At 44.4% G+C, this 18,843-nt stretch overlaps 1 protein-coding gene across 1 annotated transcript in view; it reads left to right on the top strand.

The window, feature by feature from the left end:
* The first annotated feature begins 4,606 nt into the window (after window positions 1-4,606).
* LOC147122253 (MAP kinase-interacting serine/threonine-protein kinase 1-like) overlaps window positions 4,607-18,843 on the top strand; it is a 75,611-nt gene continuing 61,374 nt past the window's right edge. The window contains 4 exon segments of the mRNA XM_085983178.1: window positions 4,607-5,061; window positions 5,877-5,939; window positions 14,423-14,540; window positions 16,520-16,621. Coding sequence (XP_085839304.1) covers window positions 5,029-5,061; window positions 5,877-5,939; window positions 14,423-14,540; window positions 16,520-16,621 — 316 coding nt within the window. The 5' untranslated portion in view covers window positions 4,607-5,028.

The raw sequence follows: 18,843 nt of genomic DNA, 5'->3' as shown, positions 1-18,843 counted from the left end.
GAAGGGAGGGAAGGAAGGAGGGGAGTGAAGGGAGGGAAGGAAGGAGGGGAGGGAAGGAAGGAGGGGAGTGAAGGGAAGGAAGGAGGGAAGGGAGTGAAGGAAGGAGGGGAGGGAAGGAAGGAGGGTAGGGAGGGAAGGAAGCAGGGAGTGAAGGAAGGAGTGGAGGGAGGGAAGGGAAGGAAGGAAGGGAGGGGAGGGAAGGAAGGGGGGAAGGGAAGGAAGGAGGGAGGGGAGTGAAGGAAGGAGGGAAGGGAGAGAAGGGAGGGAAGGGAGGAAGGGAGGGAGGGAAGGGGTAAGGGACGGAAGGAGTGGAGGGAAGAATGGAGGGAAGGAAGGAAGGAGGGGAGGGAGTGAAGGAAGGGAGGGAAGGAAGGGAGGGGAGGGAAGGAGGAGGGGGGGAAGGAAGGGAGGGGAGGGAAGGAAGGGAGGGGGGAAGGAAGGGAGGGGGGGGAAGGGAGGGAAGGAAGGGAGGGGAAGGGAGGGAAGGAAAGGAGGGGGGAAGGGAGGGAAGGAAGGGAGGGAGGAGGGGAGGAAGAAGGGAGGGGGGGAAGGGAAGGAAGGGAAGGAAGGAGGGAGGGGAGTGAAGGAGGGAAGGGAGAGAAGGGAGGGAAGGGAGGAAGGGAGGGAAGGGAGGAGGGGAGGGAGGGAAGGGGTAAGGGACGGAAGGAGGGGAGGGAAGAATGGAGGGAAGGAAGGAAGGAGGGGAGGGAGTGAAGGAAGGAGGGGAGTGAAGGAGGGGAGGGAGGGAGGGAAGGAAGGAGGGAGGGGAGGGAAGGAAGGGAGGGAAGGAAGGGGGGGGGGAAGGGAGGGGAGGGAGGGAAGGAAGGGAGGGGGGTAGGGAGGGAAGGAAGGGAGGGGGGAAGGGAGGGAAGGAAGGGAGGGGGAAGGGAGGGAAGGAAGGGAGGGAAGGAAGGGAGGGGAGGGAAGGGAAGGAGGGGAGGAAGAAGGGAGGGGGAAGGAGGGAAGGGAAGGAAGGGAAGGAAGGAGGAGGGAAGGAATGGAGGGAGGAGGGGAGGGGAAGGAAGGAGGGGAAGGAAGGAGGGAGGGGAAGGAAGGAGGGGAGTGAAGGGAGGGAGGGAAGGAAGGAGGGGAGTGAAGGGAGGGAAGGAAGGAGGGGAGGGAAGGGAGTGAAGGGGGGAGGGAGGGGAGTGAAGGAAGGAGGGGAGGGAAGGAAGGAGGGTAGGGAGTGAAGGAAGGGAGGGAAGGAAGCAGGGAGGGGAGTGAAGGAAGAAGGAGGGAGGGAAGGAAGGAAGGAGGGGAGGGAGGAGAGGGAAGGAAGGAGGGGAGTGAAGGAGGGAGGGGAGTGAAGGAAGGAGGGAAGGAAGGAGGGAAGGGAGGAAGGAAGGAGGGGGAGTGGAAGGAGGGGGGGGAGGGAGGAAAGGAGGGAGGGGAGGGAGAAAGGAGGGAAGGAAGGAGGGGACGGAAGGAAGGAGGGAAGGAAGGAAGGAAGGGGAGGGAAGGAAGGAGGGGAGTGAAGGAAGGAGGGGAGTGAAGGGAGGGAGTGAAGGAAGGAGTGGAGGGTGGGGAAGGAGTGGAGGGTGGGAAGGGAGGGGAGTGAAGGGAGGGAGTGAAGGAAGGAGTGGAGGGTGGGGAAGGAGTGGAGGGTGGGAAGGGAGGGGAGGGAAGGGAGGAGGGAAGGGAAGGAAGGAGGGAGGGGAGTGAGGGAAGGAGGGAAGGGAGAGAAGGGAGGAGGGGAGGGAGGGAAGGGGTAAGGGAAGGAGGGGAGGGAAGAATGGAGGAAAGGGAGGGAGGAAAGGAGGGAAGGAAGGAAGGAGGGGAGGGAGTGAAGGAAGGAGGGAAGGGGAGGGAAGGGAAGGGAAGGAGGGGAGGGGGGAAGGGAGTGAAGGAAGGGAGGGAGGGAGGAGGGGAGGAAGAAGGGAGGGGGGAAGGAAGGAAGGAATGAAGGAAGGGAAGGAATGGAGGGAGGAGGGGAGGGAAGGAAGGAGGGGAGGGAGGGAAGAAGGGAAGGAGGGAAAGAAGGAGGGGAGGGAGGGAAGGAATGAAGGGAAGGGAGGGAAAGAAGGGGGGAGGGAAGGGAGGACGAAGGAGGGAGGGAGGGAAGGAAGGATGGAAGGAGCCTTGAGTTTACACACAGGGAGTAACGAAGGAGATGAAAGGCGAATTGGGGGAATTCACCACGATCCTAATTTCCCCCCTTTTGATTTGCAAATTGATTTTTTGGGGGGGGGGATGGGGTGAAGCCACATTCTTACACAACATTGACTGATGTGGTAAAAGCTGTAACCGTTGCATCGCTGTGATCCATCGTCCTGTTCTTTCACTCACTGTTTTTTGTTGTTAAACGAAATTAACCATATTTAAAACAAAATGATGCCAACAGTTGGGAACTTTGTAGGAAACAGTTAAAATTGCGGGTCAGTGTTCTGATCCAGGGTTGCAGTCTGTTGCATCACTCGGACTAGTTGCATCACTGGGACAGTTTCAACATTCAGTGGATGAACGTGCGCTTGATCACGGTGACATGAGTATGCGTTTCAAAGTTATGATCGATTGTAAAACCCGTGGTACAGTCAGTCGGAATGCTGTTTTTCAAATTTTATCCAGAGGGCCTCTGAAATAAAGCTGCCAGTGACTATAATCTCAGTTTAATTGGTATGCGTCATCGTATTTCATTTAGGTTTGTTTAAAAACTGTTTCAGTTCAGTACTGGATCTGCTGATGATAAACTCCAGGGCGTGTGAAACTTCAGACCCTGAATGAAGCGGACAAGGTGGTTTGTACGATAATGCTTTGAGGACATAAATTCTGCTAAATGGTATGTTAAGAAGCACCAACAAAATGTTGTATTTGAAGTCTGGTGCTTGCATTGAATTTTCTTACTAATATGAAATAAAATGTCAGGGCACAGATCAAAAATATAATTAGTGAAAAGTAAATCTAGATTTAAAAAGTAGCTCATCCAAAGAGTGATAAAATGTCTTGAATAATATCCCAAGCAATGTAGTCGAGGTGCAGAATTTAGGGGTGTTCAAAACACAGTTGGATACTAAGCTGGGAGATTCAGGATGTATTTATACTGCAACGAGACTAGCTGCAGTTCAGTTTTCGGCCAGGCAATAAATACAATGCTTGCATTATTAGGCTTCTACCGCCAACTCTTCTCATCCTGCCCATAAAATAACTTGGCGCATGCACGGATCCATGATTATGCAGAGCTCCCTTTTATAAGTTAAAACATTATCTAAATATTTAATCAGATTGGTTTAAACTGTAAACTAGGCCTCGCAATACACTGGATTTACACTCTGCAGTGTCAAATCTAACGGTCGGCGACTCTTCCAGGGTATCTGATGCCACTTAATTCCAGAATCAGGCTGAGCCTTGACTCCTGATTTGCAGTGTAAGTGTAGTGTCTGTGCAGTGTCTGTGCAAGGTGAAAATCACTTCACACTGACACTAAACTCGCATTATTGGAAGGGTGTATTTATGTTAGGGAGGTGAACTTCAATGAGTCAAATGACATTTTCTAGTTCTTCAGTTTTGTTGTTGAGGGTTTTGTGTCTTGGATCCTGTCCAATGCATGCACATCTCTGTATTTGTTTATTGCTTAATTAGTCATTTAAAGGCGCTGTATTCCTTGTTTTCTTTCAATGCTGGTAGAATTTTATAGGATATATGCGAAAGATAATGAAAAAAAGAAAGGCATGTATTTCTGGACATTGGAATCTTTGTGCATTGGTTAAATAACTATTTCCAGTGGGTTCTGTTTCCTCTCTGCTACATCCCAGCCCCCTCGCAATCAACAGTGGGACCATGGAAATTTCTGCTAGGAAATCCACTGTGCAAATTGGACTTTCTTTCAGACACTTATGGTTTGCAATCCTGGCTGCAGTTTATATTACTGAATGATCTTTTACGTGAAATGTATTTGTGCTGTGACTGTTTCTATGAACTCTTCCATTCTAAGTGAATAGTCAGGTGCCATCTATTTATGTGAGAGCCTTGGTGGTGAGTGCCAGCAAGCTGTTTGGTGGCATGTCACAGCTGAGCCTGGTGCCGGCCTCGCCTGCCTGTCCAGCAGGGCTTGTTGGAGTCTGACCAGGAGTGAGAATCCAGGTTGAGTGTTTTTCTCCCCTCTTCCCCCCACAACCGACTGAACTCAGTACAGAGTGTGGATCAAATATATGGGGCATCACTGTCTGTTGTTTAGCTACTCTCAGTATAAACTCATTGAGCCATTGAGGGTAGCCAAGGACACATTTTTGTAACTGAAGACAGGTATCAAGCTGAAGGAGAGGGCTTCGGCACTGTGGGCTGTTTGTGGATTTGTGAAAAAAGTCAGTTCTCTGGTTGTTTATTCGGTCAGTGGACAACAACCTCCATGGGCAGCACGGTGGCATAGTGGTTAGCACTGTTGCCTCACAGCGCCAGGGACCCGGGTTCGAATCCGGCCTCGGGTGACTGTCTGTGTGGAGTTTGCACATTCTCCCCGTGTTTGCGTGGGTTTCCTCCGGGTGCTCCGGTTTCCTCCCACAGTCCAAAGATGTGCGGGTTAGGTTGATTGGCTATGATAAATTGACCCTTAATGTTAGGGGGATTAACTACGTGGGGTTACAGGGACAGGGTGGGATATGTGTTGGTGTAGGGGTTACGGGGATCGGGTGGTATATGTGTCGGTGCAGGCTCGATGGGCCGAAATGGCCTCTATCTGCACTGTGGGGTTTCTGTGATGTATGCTGATTTTCTTCTTTCCTCTCCAGCCATTAACTTCCCCACTTAATCTTGTAACTCTATCTAATGGTATGAATGAGTACAGTGTGTGAAAATGTGCCAAAAAAGCAGATTAAGGGCGAGGCTGTCTTGTGATTCAGTATGCTATTCACTCCTGCTCGCTTGTTCCTATTGAAGGATTACTAACACCTCGCAATATGAAGGTTTATGTGAGGCAACTTCCCTCGCTTTATTTTTCATTTGGGTGAATTTTTGTACTAATGAGGGTGAAGAATAACAATTTCACAAGAGTTCAACAGGATAAATTCTTTTTACAGCCAAAGGTGGAGCAGAAGGATGCAAAGGAGGCCAGAGTTGGAAGAACAGAGGGTGTGTGCTGGGTGATGGGGCTGAGGAAGCTGAATTTCCAAACGCTTTTCATGTTATGAAGTACATTGTGACTGAAGTAGTTACAACACTGTTCCAGTGGGGAAAAAAAAAAATCTTTTAAGAAGATAAAATGTTGCACGCCATCTTGGTTATTCTATAAACAACAGTGAAGATTGCAGTAAATTTAAGACGGAAGCCTAATCATTAGGTTCGGGTAACAATTCTGCGAATCTTGTAATGTTCATCTGATTGGATTTTTCGTCAGCTAGATTAGTTTAGTGATTTGCTTCGTTATCTATCTGTATAAACCATCTGAACATCTTTGCAGGGTAAAAATGTCACTAAGTATCCATTATTATCCTCTATATCAGCTGTTTGAAGTTCTCAGTAGAATTAACACTGAGTAATTCCTTTACAGATGCCATTACCCTATTACATAATTCATCCCTGGCTACCTGTTCTGTGCGGTTATTGGATTGTGCCATCAATAGTGATGGAGTGACTTGGGAAATATCAGTAGTTATGACACAGGACTACAGAGCATACTGGAGATATTAATGTTCAATTTGCAGCTGATTTAATACTTTAAAAAAATCTTTGGGGGAAGAGGCAAGGAAAGAAATTAAGAATAATTCTGTTGAAATGTTAACTATTATTGATGGGCTCTTTTCCTGGGGAAATATACAGAGTTTCAGGACGTCTTGATTTGGGCGTGAATAATGGTTTGCTGTATCCATATTCTCAACAGTGTTGCTTTGGTCTTTAGTTTTTGATTAGTTCCACTAAAATATGACTAATTTTACTTTATCACTCAGTTGGCAGATATGGTGAGGCAGAGCAAGATAACAGAACTGAAAAACTTTCAATGCTCTCTCAAGGTAAGCATTAAAAATGCAAGTATTTTCCATTTGACAGAAGCAGCTGCTGGGAGCATATTACAGTATTTGAAGGATTTATACTGCTGTCCAAGAATCGTGGAGTTACTGAAATTGTCACATGGGTTTTTGATATTTTGTGTAATTTTGCAGAAGAAATTGAATGAAGTGGGTGGTGTAGAGAAGGGAGGAAATAAGGTACATGCACTTAATGCAGGGGTATATTGTTAGACATGCAACGTTTGTACAATATGTGGGATTGTTTTATTTTTGTATTAAGTCTTAACTGTAAGCAAATAAAAGGAAGAACTAATAATAATAATAATCAACTTTATTGTCATTGTTAGTGCACAAGTGCAGTACAACGAAATGTAAGCTTGCGGCTCCCGAGAGTGTACATTTTGATTAAGACATTTAACATACATTTGGCTTGTAACATAAACATAACCATAATAAAGTGCATTGACAGATGTGCAGGCTTTAGAGTTTATTTGTGGAGTTCAGTAGGATGACAGCCCTGGGAAAGAAGCTGTTCCTAAATCTGGTCGTTCAGGTGCGAATGCATCTGTAGCGTCTCCCAGATGGCAGGGGGGCGAACAAACTGTGGCTGGGGTGGGTAGGGTCTTTGATGATGGTCAATGACCTCCGTAGACAGCGTTTCTGGTAGATGTTCTCAATGGTCGGCAGCCGGGTGCCGGTAATGCGTTGGGCAGTTTTGACTACCCGCTGCAGGGCTTTCCGGTCATAGGAGGTACAGCTGCTATGCCACACTGTGATACAGTTCGTCAGGATGCTCTCTATTGTGCAGTGGTAAAAGTTAGAGAGGATCCGGGGTGACAGGTTGCATCCCTTCAGCCTCCTTAGGAAATATAGGCGCTGCTGGGCCTTCTTCACCAAAGAGGAGGTATTGAGGGACCAGGAGAGGTCTTCCGTGATGTGGACTCCGAGGAACTTAAAGCTGCCCACCCTTTCCACCACAGCCCCTTGGATGTGGATGGGGGTGTGTCTTCCACCTTTAGACTTCCTGAAGTCCACAATGATTTCCTTGGTTTTCTTGATGTTAAGGGCCAGGTTGTTGTCGGCGCACCACTTCACGAGGTACTGGACCTCCTCCCTGTAGGCTGACTCATCGTTGTTGGTGATCTGACCTACCACCGTGGTATCCTCCGCAAACTTGATGATGGTGTTGGAACCATGAACAGCCACACAGTCGTGAGTGAAGAGGGAGTAGAGGAGGGGGCTCAGCACACAACCTTGTGGGGCCCCCGTGTTCAGGGTCAGGGAGGTGTAGTTACCTAATTTGACAGACTGGGGTCTGAGAAGCATGGGGAAACAACTGGGTTTAAATATTTGAATATAAATTTCGGTAGTGTTTGACACACACACACACACACACACACACATTTCTGATTGTCATGTGCCCACCGCCACTCTTCACCCTGCTATTGTTTTTTTTTAAAGTTGCAAACTGCAAAACACAGTAGTGGCACTCGACAATAGCATCGATGGCGATGTGATAGTACAGGACTTTGCTTGTTCTCTGACTGGAGAAAGGCTTTGATTAAACATACTGGAGAAATGGTATGTCTGTTAGGTTTTTAAAATCAGATTGACAAGTGCTGGAAAATTAATATTTCATGTAAACATGCAATTTTTAATGTAATGAGTGCAGGATGCTTCATGTTGATATTTTAGGAAACAATTACTTTTTTTTTTACTGCCAATGTTGCTTCCATGTACCAGTACAAAATAGAGTAAAATGATTAGGAATCTCCAAAGCAATCTAATGGAAGAACATAAGGTATTAGAAGCCCTGATGAATAGTGAAAGTGCTAACTGCTGGATTGAATTCTGGTAAACCTGCCTTTGTTTACAGGCGATGAGTTTATTCTTCCCTCTGTATATTTAATTCTGTTATTGTGGATTACGCTTCGAAAGGAGTTCATTTATTTCCCCCTAGTCACAGTCAGTACTTCTAAACTAGAAATGTGCAAGAGGAAGTTTTCTGCAGCTTGTTGATAATCCTATCACAATGATGGCACACAGTGAAGCCTATATATCTCTGAAGTGAAGTCATGAATTTCTTCTTTCTTTTTAAAAAGTGCAGGACCGAAGGTCCGGTATGGGAAATTGCAACTTCCTGATAACCGTATAGCTCGGAGCCACTGAAGTGATGAAAGGAGCATAGACTATTTCATAATGACGCAGAGCAATGAATGAAAAAAAAGGATGTAGTGAGAAGGGTGGGGCTCACACAGTATAACTTCAAGAAAGCATTTAAACTGGACTCTTATAAATTCAGTTCCAAACCAAAGGAGGCAATCAAACAGTCATTTCTGTGTGCACCAAGTCAAGTTGGCTGAGTTTATGGAATTGCTACTGGCCAGTGAAGATGCAGGTAAATTATTACAGTATGGGAGCTTGGATGGCAGCTGGGTAGAGCATTGTCCTTTTGCCTGATAGTTGGAATCAAATACAATCCAGACTGGAGTGAAAGTGCCCTCTCTCACTTAAGAACATAAGAACATAAGAAATAGGAGCAGGAGTAGGCCAATCGGCCCCTCGAGCCTGCTCCGCCATTCAATAAGATCATGGCTGATCTGATCCTAACTGCCAAACCACTATCACAGAACCATCTCCTGAATCTAACAGAATTAGACACACGAAATAGGAGCAGGATCAGGCTACGCGGCCCCTGGGCCCGCTCCGCTACCCACAGGGCCATGACCGATCCGAACCTAGACTCATGTCCAAATTCCTGCCCGCTCCCCGTAACCCTTAATTCCCTTTACTTCTAGGAAACTGTCTATTTCTGTTTTAAATTTGTGTAATGATGTAGCGTCTACAGCTTTTTGGGGCAGCATATTCCATGGACCTACCACCCTCTGAGTGAAGTAGTTCCTCCTCATCTCAGTTTTGAAAGAGCAGCCCCTTATTCTAAGACTATGCCCCCTAGTTCTAGTTTCACCCATCATCGGGAACATCCTCCCCGCATCCACCCGATCCAACCCCTTCACAATCTTATATGTTTCAATAAGATCGCTTCTCATTCTTCTGAACTCCAAGGAGTAGAGTCCCAATCTACTCAACCTCTCCTCATATGTCCATCCCCTCATCCCCGGGATTAACCGAGTGAACCTCCTTTGTACTGACTCGAGAGCAAGTATGTCTTTTCTTAAGTATGGACACCAAAACTGTACGCAGTATTCCAGGTGCGGTCTCACCAATACCTTGTACAACTGAAGCAATACCTCCCTATTTTTATATTCTATCCCCCTAGCAATGAAAGCCAACATTCCATTGGCCTTCTTAATCACTTGCTGCACCTGCATACTAACCTTTTGAGTTTTGTGCACCAGGACCCCCAGATCCCTTTGTACTTCAGTACTTTCCACTTTCTTGCCATTAAGATAATAACTTGCTCTACGATTTTTCCTGCCAAAGTGCATAACCTCACACTTTCCAGTATTGTATTCCATCTGCCAAATCTCTGCCCACTTACTTAGCCTGTCTATGTCCCCTTGCAGGTTTTTTATGTCCTCCTCACTCACTACTTTCCCTCCCATCTTAGTATCATCTGCAAACTTTGATATGTTACACTCGGTCCCCCCCTCCAAATCGTTAATATAGATTGTGAAGAGTTGGGGACCCAGCACTGACCCCTGCGGAACACCACTAGTTACTGATTGCCAGTCTGAGAATGAACCATTTATCCCAACTCTCTACCTTCTGTTAGATAGCCAATCCTCTATCCATGCCAGAATATTACCTCCAATCCCATGATTTTTTTATCTTAAGCAATAATCTTTTGTGTGGCACCTTGTCAAATGCCTTTTGGAAGTCTAAATACACTACGTCCACTGGTTCCCCTTTATCCACCCTATATGTTACTTCCTCAAAGAACTCCAGCAAATTTGTCAAACATGACTTCCCCTTCATAAAACCATGCTGACTTTGTCCTATTAAATTATGATTATCCAAATGTCCTGTTACTGTCTCCTTCATAATGGACTCCAAAATTTTACCTACCACAGATGTTAGGCTAACCGGTCTATAGTTTCCAGCCTTCTGTCTACTGCCCTTTTTAAATAAGGGTGTTACATTAGCAGTTTTCCAATCTGCCGGGACCTCTGCCGGGACCTTTGCCGAGTCCAGGGAGTTTTGGAAAATTATTACCAATGCATCCACAATCCCTACCGCCACTTCCCTCAAGACCCTAGGATGTAAGCCATCAGGTCCAGGTGATTTATTCGCCTTGAGTGCCATTATTTTACCGAGTACCACTTCCTTAGTGATTTTGATCGTGTTTAGCTCCTCCCCCCCCCCCCCCCCCCCCCCTTTAGCCCCCTGTTTGTCCAGTGTTGGGATATTCTTAGTGTCTTCTACTGTAAAGACTGATATAAAATATTCATTCAGTGTTTTTGCCATCTCCATATTTCCCACCATTAATTTCCCGGTCTCATCCTCTAAGGGACCAACATTTACTTTAGCCACCCTTTTTCTTTTTATATAACTATAAAAACTCTTACTATCTGTTTTTATATTTTTTGCTAATTTACTTTCATAATCTATCTTCCCTTTCTTAATCAATCTTTTTGTTATTTTTTGCTGTCTTTTAAAGTTTTCCCAATCCTCTACCCTCCCACTAGATTTGTCTACCTTATATGCCCTTGTTTTTAGTCGAATACTATCCTTAATTTCTTTACTTAACTTTGATGATTTCAAGTGGGAGAATTAGAGATGCTGCCTTTTCTTTGCAGAACACTTGACAAAGCTGCATTCTCTGTATCCTATTGATGTGAAATGAATTGCAACCCCTACCCAACTGATCTTGGTGCAAAAAAAAAATGAACTGCTTGAGTTTGAAAAGAAAAGGTCTATAAATTCAGATAAGCCCGGAAAAGATTTCACATACGGAATTAGTGATTAAAAAAGATTTACGCCTGACTTCACTCTCTGTTTCCTGTGGTGCATCTTCGGTAATTACTGTCTTCCGTAACTGAGTTACATGGTTGCTTCATTTGGACAAACAATATTATTTGTAGACCTCTCAAGTATACATTGTAAATGCTGCATTAAATGAGATAATTGGTTAGAAAACAGAGGGTGGCAGACCCTACCTTCAATTCTTGCCATGGAAGGAGTTCAGCGAAGATTCACCAGGCTGATACCTGGGATGGCAGGAATGACGTCTGAGGACAGATTGGGTCGATTGGGCTTGTACTCGCTGGAGTTTAGAAGAATGAGAGGGGATCTCATCGAAACATAAAATTCTAACAGGACTAGACAGACTAGATGCTGGAAGGATGTTGATTCAAGAAGGAGTTGGATATATTTCTTAAGACTAGAAACATAGAAGATAGGAGCAGGAGTAGGCCATTCGGCCCCTCGAGCCTGCTCCGCCATTCAATAAGATCATGGCTGATCATCCAAATTCAGTACCCTGTTCCTGCCTTCTCTCCATATCCCTTGATCCCTTTAGCCTTAAGAAATATATCCAACTCCTTCTTGAATATATTTAATGAATTGGCCTCTACTGCCGCCTTTGGCAGTGAATTCCACAGGGTGAAGAAATTCCTCCTCATCTCTGTCATAAATGGCTTACTCCTTAGACTGTGACCCCTGGTTCTGGACTCCCTGACCATCGGGAACATCCTTCCAGCATCTAGTCTGTCTAGTCCTGTTAGAATTTTATAAGTTTCGATGAGATCCCCTCTCATTCTTCTAAACTCCAGCGAGTACAAGCCCAATCGACCCAATCTCTCCTCATATGTCATTCCTGCCATCCCAGGTATCAGCCTGGTGAATCTTCGCTGCACTCCTTCCATGGCAAGAACATCTTTCCTCAGATAAGGCGACCAAAACTGCACACAATACTCAAGATGTGGTCTCACCAAGGCCCTGTACAACTGCAGCAAGACATCCTTGTTCCTGTACTCAAACCCTCTCGCTACGAAAGCCAACATGCCATTTGCCTTCTTAACCGCCTGCTGCACCTGCATGCTTACTTTCAGCGACTGGTGCACAAGGACACCCAGGTCTCGTTGCACTTCCCCTGTTCCCAATCTATTGCCATTCAGATAATCATCTGCCTTCCTGTTTTTGCCACCAAAGTGGATAACCTCGCATTTATCCACGTTATATTGCATCTGCCATGCTTTTGCCCAATCACCCAACCTGTCCAAATCATACTGGAGTTTCTCGGCATCCTCCTCACAGCACACACACCCACCCAGCTTTGTGTCGTCTGCAAACTTATTTTATTCCCACCCTGCCCCCAAGATTAGTGCAGGGATGGGCAAGTTTTTGCTGAAAGGAATTCTGATATTGTGCATAGAGTTCTGGTTTCCATTCTTATGTATAAAAATAGAGATTAATCTGGTAACATACAGGCAGGCTATTTGATTATGTCTGCATCACAGCTAGGCTGACGTGTCCTTATCCAACTTTCACCAAACTGAAAGAGTTAGAAATGGGCTCCAGGCTGGTGCTTTATTTCCTGTCTTCTGTTGGCTCGGTGGTAAATGGGCGATGTAGTTTAGTACTGATCCATACAGCATAAGAAATCCTCAGCATTGATCCTTGATTGATCCGGACCTAATTATTATTGCAGTACTGTACCTGGGATAGGGCTTTGGAGCGGCTGGGAATTGGCCTGGATTTCCATTCCTGACTTTTCCTTTGGCTCTTGCTGAAAATATGCTCTGTGGATGTTGGGCATGGACGAGGTTGGCTTGGCTGTGATATTTACATGGTCAAATAGCCCTCCATCAGTGCTATGCATGCTGACCGGTATGGCTACAGTGCCTGTAAAACTATACTCCAACATGAGTTGAAGTATTCAGGAAAGAAGTGAAGGGCAAAAAGAAGGAATGGATACTGTTGACTTTGACAGAAATAGTTTGTTGTTTTAAAGTTACTAATCATTTAATGCAGATATCCACCTCGCAGGAAAGGCAATTTCTCAATTTTTCACTCCTACCCAAACCTATAGTGTTTAGTTCCATTGCTGGGTGATGATTACTGATTTGGGGATTGCATGTGAAAATAGGACCTCCCTATTTTTAACAGTTTTTTGTTGGTCTATTTGGCTCAGTGAGCTTTATCAGGGAACAGTGGAGCCATACAGATGAGGAGGATTTTGTCATCAATCGCTGTCTCCGCAGAGACAGCTAGAACATTGGTCAGACTGGTGCAATTGGCATCAATGCCCATGAGATAGGGTAGGGAAAGTTGGTCAGGGCCCCTGCTCCTGATTGCTGCCTGGTGACCTTTGCTAGCAGTGAGTGTGTGTAGGATCCAGCTCTGTTGTGATGTCCTCACAATCAAATAGCCTACTGACACTTGCTGGGCAGACTTGCGCCTGAATAATGGCCACTCGGGCAAGGGACCAGACAGCAATTATTGCACGTGGAACCACATCCCAGAAAGGAATGAATGCCCTTGGGAGAAAATGGGTAGAGAAAAATAATATCAAAGAACTGCTATACAATTGTTGATGAGCACCCTCAATTATGAATGAAGTGACAAGAACATATGGAATAAAACAGATTTTCCAGTGGTGCTGAAGGAATATACATAACAAAATATTATGTATAACTAACTGTAGCCGTATTAACTTGAGGGGTGAGGCAGCAGATGCCCAACTCTAATATTAAACTCTGCTGGGAAGTGGTTTTGTCTGCAGTTTCCCACATGGTGAGTTTCTGATTTTAGCTATATTATTAGAAAGGTGCTGAATAGAGGATTTCCCTACAAAAGAGGAAAAGGAAAGAGTCAAACGGGTGAACCAATAAGGGTTTCTTTTATGGATGATTTAAATAGTGGTGTTGGAAGGGACTGAGGAATTAGCTACCTGTCTGCCATCTGGATGGGATATCGGGGAATTTACATCAAGGGAAAGAGAATAGTGTTTGAATGGAGAGACTTGTGCTAAGTTATTTTCCCCCCAAATACATTTTTTTTTACTCCAGGGCTGGAAAGCTTCTTGGGCTGGTCAGACCCTCTGTTAGTGCACTGTGCTGTAGTGTGGTAAGGTATGGACGCTTGTGGTTTTCCACAGGCTGAGCTCCTAATCTAAGCCAATGTGTTTTGGACAATGAGTCAACTCGGGCATAAAAATAGAAAATGCTGGAAATACTCAGCAGGTCAGACATCATCTGTGGAGAGAGGAAAAAGAGTTAACGTTTGAACTCTGAGTCAACTCGGGCAGTTGGTGCGCATATCCAACATTACAGCTCACAGAGCAGCATTATCATAACTACTGCCTGTGCCCTTTGGCAGCGGGAGAAGTGTGGTGAACAGGGACTTTAGAACACAAGGCTGTAGTGTATAAAATAGAAGGGGAGAGAATTCCCTCCCCCCCCCCCACACAAAAAAATTAGTCACAGCCTTGTTTTCTGTTGCTTTCACCATTGCCTGAGATCAAACTCTGACACTACAATTAACTGCTTTTCTGTGCTTAAGTAATTGATTACTGCTTACAGTTGCAGACCACTGGACTCTCCCCGATCCCTGTAAGAGATTTGAACAACAGCAGCTGCTCTATTCGTCCAGTGACTAACTGCCCTGAAGAAATCACCCAGAATTCACAGACAAGACCAGGTATCGAATATATGCTTATTTTCCCCTTTGGGCAACTATTTCTATACTTGAACAAAATTGAAATACTGCGGGTGCTGGAAATCTGCAATAAAACCAGAAAATGCTGTAAATACTCAGCAGGTTAGGCAGCATCTGTGGAGAGAGAAACAGTTAACATTTCATCAGAAGTATATTTCTATGTATGAAATAGAAGGAAAGTTGGTTATTTCAATGTCTGCTATTAATTCAAAATATGACCTTGAGCCAGAAGAGACTTGAAAAGATGAAAAACATAACCAGCTAGCGTTAGCTTTCTCTTTCAAATGCTTATCAACCTGCTGTGCATTTCTGCTTTTTAAAAAAACATATAAAGAATGTATTTCTAAATGCTGTACCTGCATTTCTTTGATTTTTATCTTGCGTTGGTAAAATGTTCTCGAGTGTGCCTTTCACCTGTACTTGGGTACCTTTTCCACATGATTCAGTAGTGGTGATACATGTAATGCTTTATCTTTATTTTCCACCACCACATGCAGGGCCCTGCGTCACATGCAAATCCATTCCCATACGACCGCCTGAATGTTCCCAAAATACTGCTGGAAAAACGGTTTTAAAATATTGCTTCCTTTACATAATTTCCCTGAAATCTAATCGGGGCCTTTTAGCGATCACAGATAACATGATTTACTTTACGCTGCACTAGTGATTTCATGAAACTAATTCCCCTTATTGGGCATGATGGACCGGGTGACTTGTGAACTTTAAGTGTTGCTAACATATTTAGCACCTCTTTTCTATCTATTTTTATCCTAGCCAATATCTCTACTCTCCTCCTCTGCTGTGACATTAACTTCATCCTCTTTTGTGAAGACAGATGCAAAGTACTCCTTCAGTACCTAAGTCATGCCCTCTACCTCCAAGATTTCCTTCTTTGTCCCTAATCAGCCCCATCATTCCTTTAACTATCCTTTTACTTTTTATGTGTTAAAGATTTTTTGGTTCCTTTTGTGTTATCCGCTAATCTTTTCTCATTCTCTCTTTGCCCTTTTATCCTTTTTTCAATTTTCCCTTGCACTCTCTGTATTCTGCCTGGTTTTCTACCGTATTCTATACCTGACATTTATCATAAACCTCCTTTTTCTGTTTTATTTTAGCCTCTGTTCATTGCAGATGTGCTGTGAAGAAGTCACTTTGCCTATGTCATTCCACCATGCCCCTTCCCTTTGGTTGCTGCATCAATAGGGTAGAATGTTTCATGAAGGACTCTGTAAACTAGAATAATAAATGTTGCTCGTGTCATAGTCATAGAGTGTTGGATCCCAAAGCTGAAAAGAAGCAAATTTACACTGGAGTTTTTTCTGAGTCAGCCCCACCATTCTGGGAAGTAAGGCAGCTCCTTAGAATAGGAGTCGCTGTAGGGCATCTACTACTTGCCAGTTGCAGAGCAATGCTGATTGAATTCTGGGGATAAATTGCCCAATCTCTTGTCCACAAGCGTGGGTTGTAAAGATCTCTGATGGAGATAATGGAGACAGTGGCAAAATGGGATGGATAGAGGAGGTGGTGTATGATTATATTTAATAGCAAATTATGAAACTAAAAAAAGCCCATTGAAGTCAACCTTTCCAAGAAACCATGTACAATTTGTACTTGCATAGAATCTATTACTTATTTAATCTCCCAAGAGGTATGACTAACCACAGATAAAGCTTTTGAGAACACAAATTTCTCCCTGAGCCTCGAGAATAATTGTCATTCAACTGTGACTTACTGAATTCCACAAATTATATTCCCACGTTACAGTAGAACTTAGTGTTTGATCATTTTTGTCTGATATCATTTAGTTTCACGTGTTGATAGCATTTATTACCGTCCCAGGGTTGTGGTGGTGTTGTGGGGGGGAGGAGGGGGAGGAAGAGAGGAAATTCATAGCACTTATTTAATAAACTGCACATGTAGCATCATTTACAAGTATTTTTCTTTGTTTTGGATCCTCACAGAAATGATGTCCAGTCAGCCAGTCAATATTGTTGACCGTGGCAAGCGCAACAAGAAAAAGAGAAGAGCCAGAGCTTCGGACAGCTTCACTGGAAAGTTTGAAGGTCAGTGACTTTATTTTGATGAGTGTATATTTATTTGGTAGAGTTGGGTTGACACTCCAAAGTTTAACATACAGCATTTCCCTTTTGAGAGTGTTTTACAGACCACTTCCCTGTGTGATACTAGGTCACTGAGGACCCCTGTATGATGCATCATACTCTGCTGTAATTCACTGTCTGAAATGATCTATTTGGTGAGGAGCAGACTCATTTTGTGTCGCAGTACTGGAAAAAAATGTTTTAAGCTTATAAAATTGGAAAAGCTGTCAACTGGTTGTAAGTAGAATCCATTACCATCAAATCTAAGCTTGCGCTCTTCAAATGTTTAAACCACACTGAGAGACAAATTATTCAGACAGGAAAAGATAAAGCAATTTATCACCACTCCATTTATGAAACAAGAAAAGTATGTGAGGTAAAATAGAAACATTAGACACTTGGCTATTGAATTGTTATATACAGTAAATACATATATAATACACACAGTGACATACATAGTGATGCCTTGGGCATGAGAAGATCATTGGTCCATCTAATCTACCCTTCCTAACCTCCCGTTAGCTTCAGAGCACAATAAGAACCCTAATAGCCCCGAACAGGAATTCATCTGGCCCTTTTCTTAAAATCTGTCAATGTTTTCTAGAACACTATTCTTAATGATAACCTTTCCACAATTCTATCACCGTCTTACTAAAAAAATTGGCTACATTTCCGATTCTCCTTTGACACCCTTAACAAAAAATCTTTGTCCTCTATTCATTCAATCCTATGCCTGACAGAAGAACTTCCCAGTTTTCCATAGCTTTGAAAATCTTACTCTATCAAATATCTCCTTATACTCCTCTCCAAAGAGATGTCTTTCATACTCCTCTACAGAGAGTAAAGTCTAAGAAACATAGAAGATAGGAGCAGGAGTAGGCCAATAGGCCCCTCGAGCCTGCTCCGTCATTTAATGAGATCATGGCTGATCATCCAAATTCAGTACCCTGTCCCTGCCTTCTCCCCATATCCATTGATCCCTTTAGCCTTAAGAAATATATCTAACTCCTTGAATATATTTAATGAATTGGCCTCAACTGCCTTCTGTGGTAGAGAATTCCACAGGTTCACCACTCTCTGGGTGAAGAAATTCCTCCTCATCTCAGTCCTAAATGGCTTACCCCTTATCTTTAGACTATGACCCCTGGTTCTGGACTCCCCCGCCATCGGGAACATCCTTCCTGTGTCTAGTCCTGTTAGAATTTTATAAGTTTCAATGAGATCCCCTCTCATTCTTCTAAACTCCAGCGAGTATAAGCCCAATCGACCCAATCTCTCTCCATACGTCATTCCTGCCATCCCAGGTATCAGTCTGGTGAATCTTCGCTGCGCTCCCTCCATGGCAAGAACATCCTTCCTCAGATAAGGCAACCAAAACTGCACACAATACTCAAGGTGTGGTCTCACCAAGGCCCTGTACAAGACATCTTTGCTCCTGTACTCGAATCCTCTCGCTATGAAGGCCAACATACCATTTGCCTTCTTAACCACCTGCTGCACCTGCATGCTTACCTTCAGCGACTGGTGCACAAGGACACCCAGGTCTCGTTGCACTTCCCCTTCTCCCAATCTATTGCCGTTCAGATAATCTGCCTTCCTGTTTTTGCCACCAAAGTGGATAACCTTGCATTTACCCACATTATACTGCATCTGCCATACATTTGCCCAATCACCCAACCTGTCCAAATCATACTGGAGTTTCTCGGCATCCTCCTCACAGCACACGCCCACCCAGATTTGTGTCGTCTACAAACTTGGAGATATTACATCTAGTTCCCTCAACTAGATCATTAATATATTTTGTGAATAGCTGGGGTCCTAGCACTGATCCCTGCGGTACCCCACTAGACACTGCCTGCCACTCGGAGAAAGACCCGTTTATTCCAACTCTTTGCTTCCTGTCTGCCAACCAGTTCTCTATCTAAGTCTGTACCTTACCCCCAATCCCATGTGCTTTAACTTTGCACGCTAATCTCTTATGCGGGACCTTATCGAAAGCCTTCTGAAAGTCCAAATACACCACATCCACTGGTTCTCCCATATCTATTCTACCAGTTACATCCTCAAAAAATTCCAGTAGATGGACAATCCTTCCTCATAATTTAGCGATCAGCCTTGTACCCCTCCTCTGGACTGCCTCCAACAATTCTACATTTCCTGCAATATGGAGACCAAAACAAAACACA

This window comes from Somniosus microcephalus, chromosome 3, assembly GCF_052327205.1.
Source record: "Somniosus microcephalus isolate GS21.2 chromosome 3, FLI_Smic_1.0, whole genome shotgun sequence".
Lineage (NCBI taxonomy): Eukaryota > Metazoa > Chordata > Chondrichthyes > Squaliformes > Somniosidae > Somniosus > Somniosus microcephalus.
This window is presented reverse-complemented; position numbering and strand designations above follow the sequence as displayed.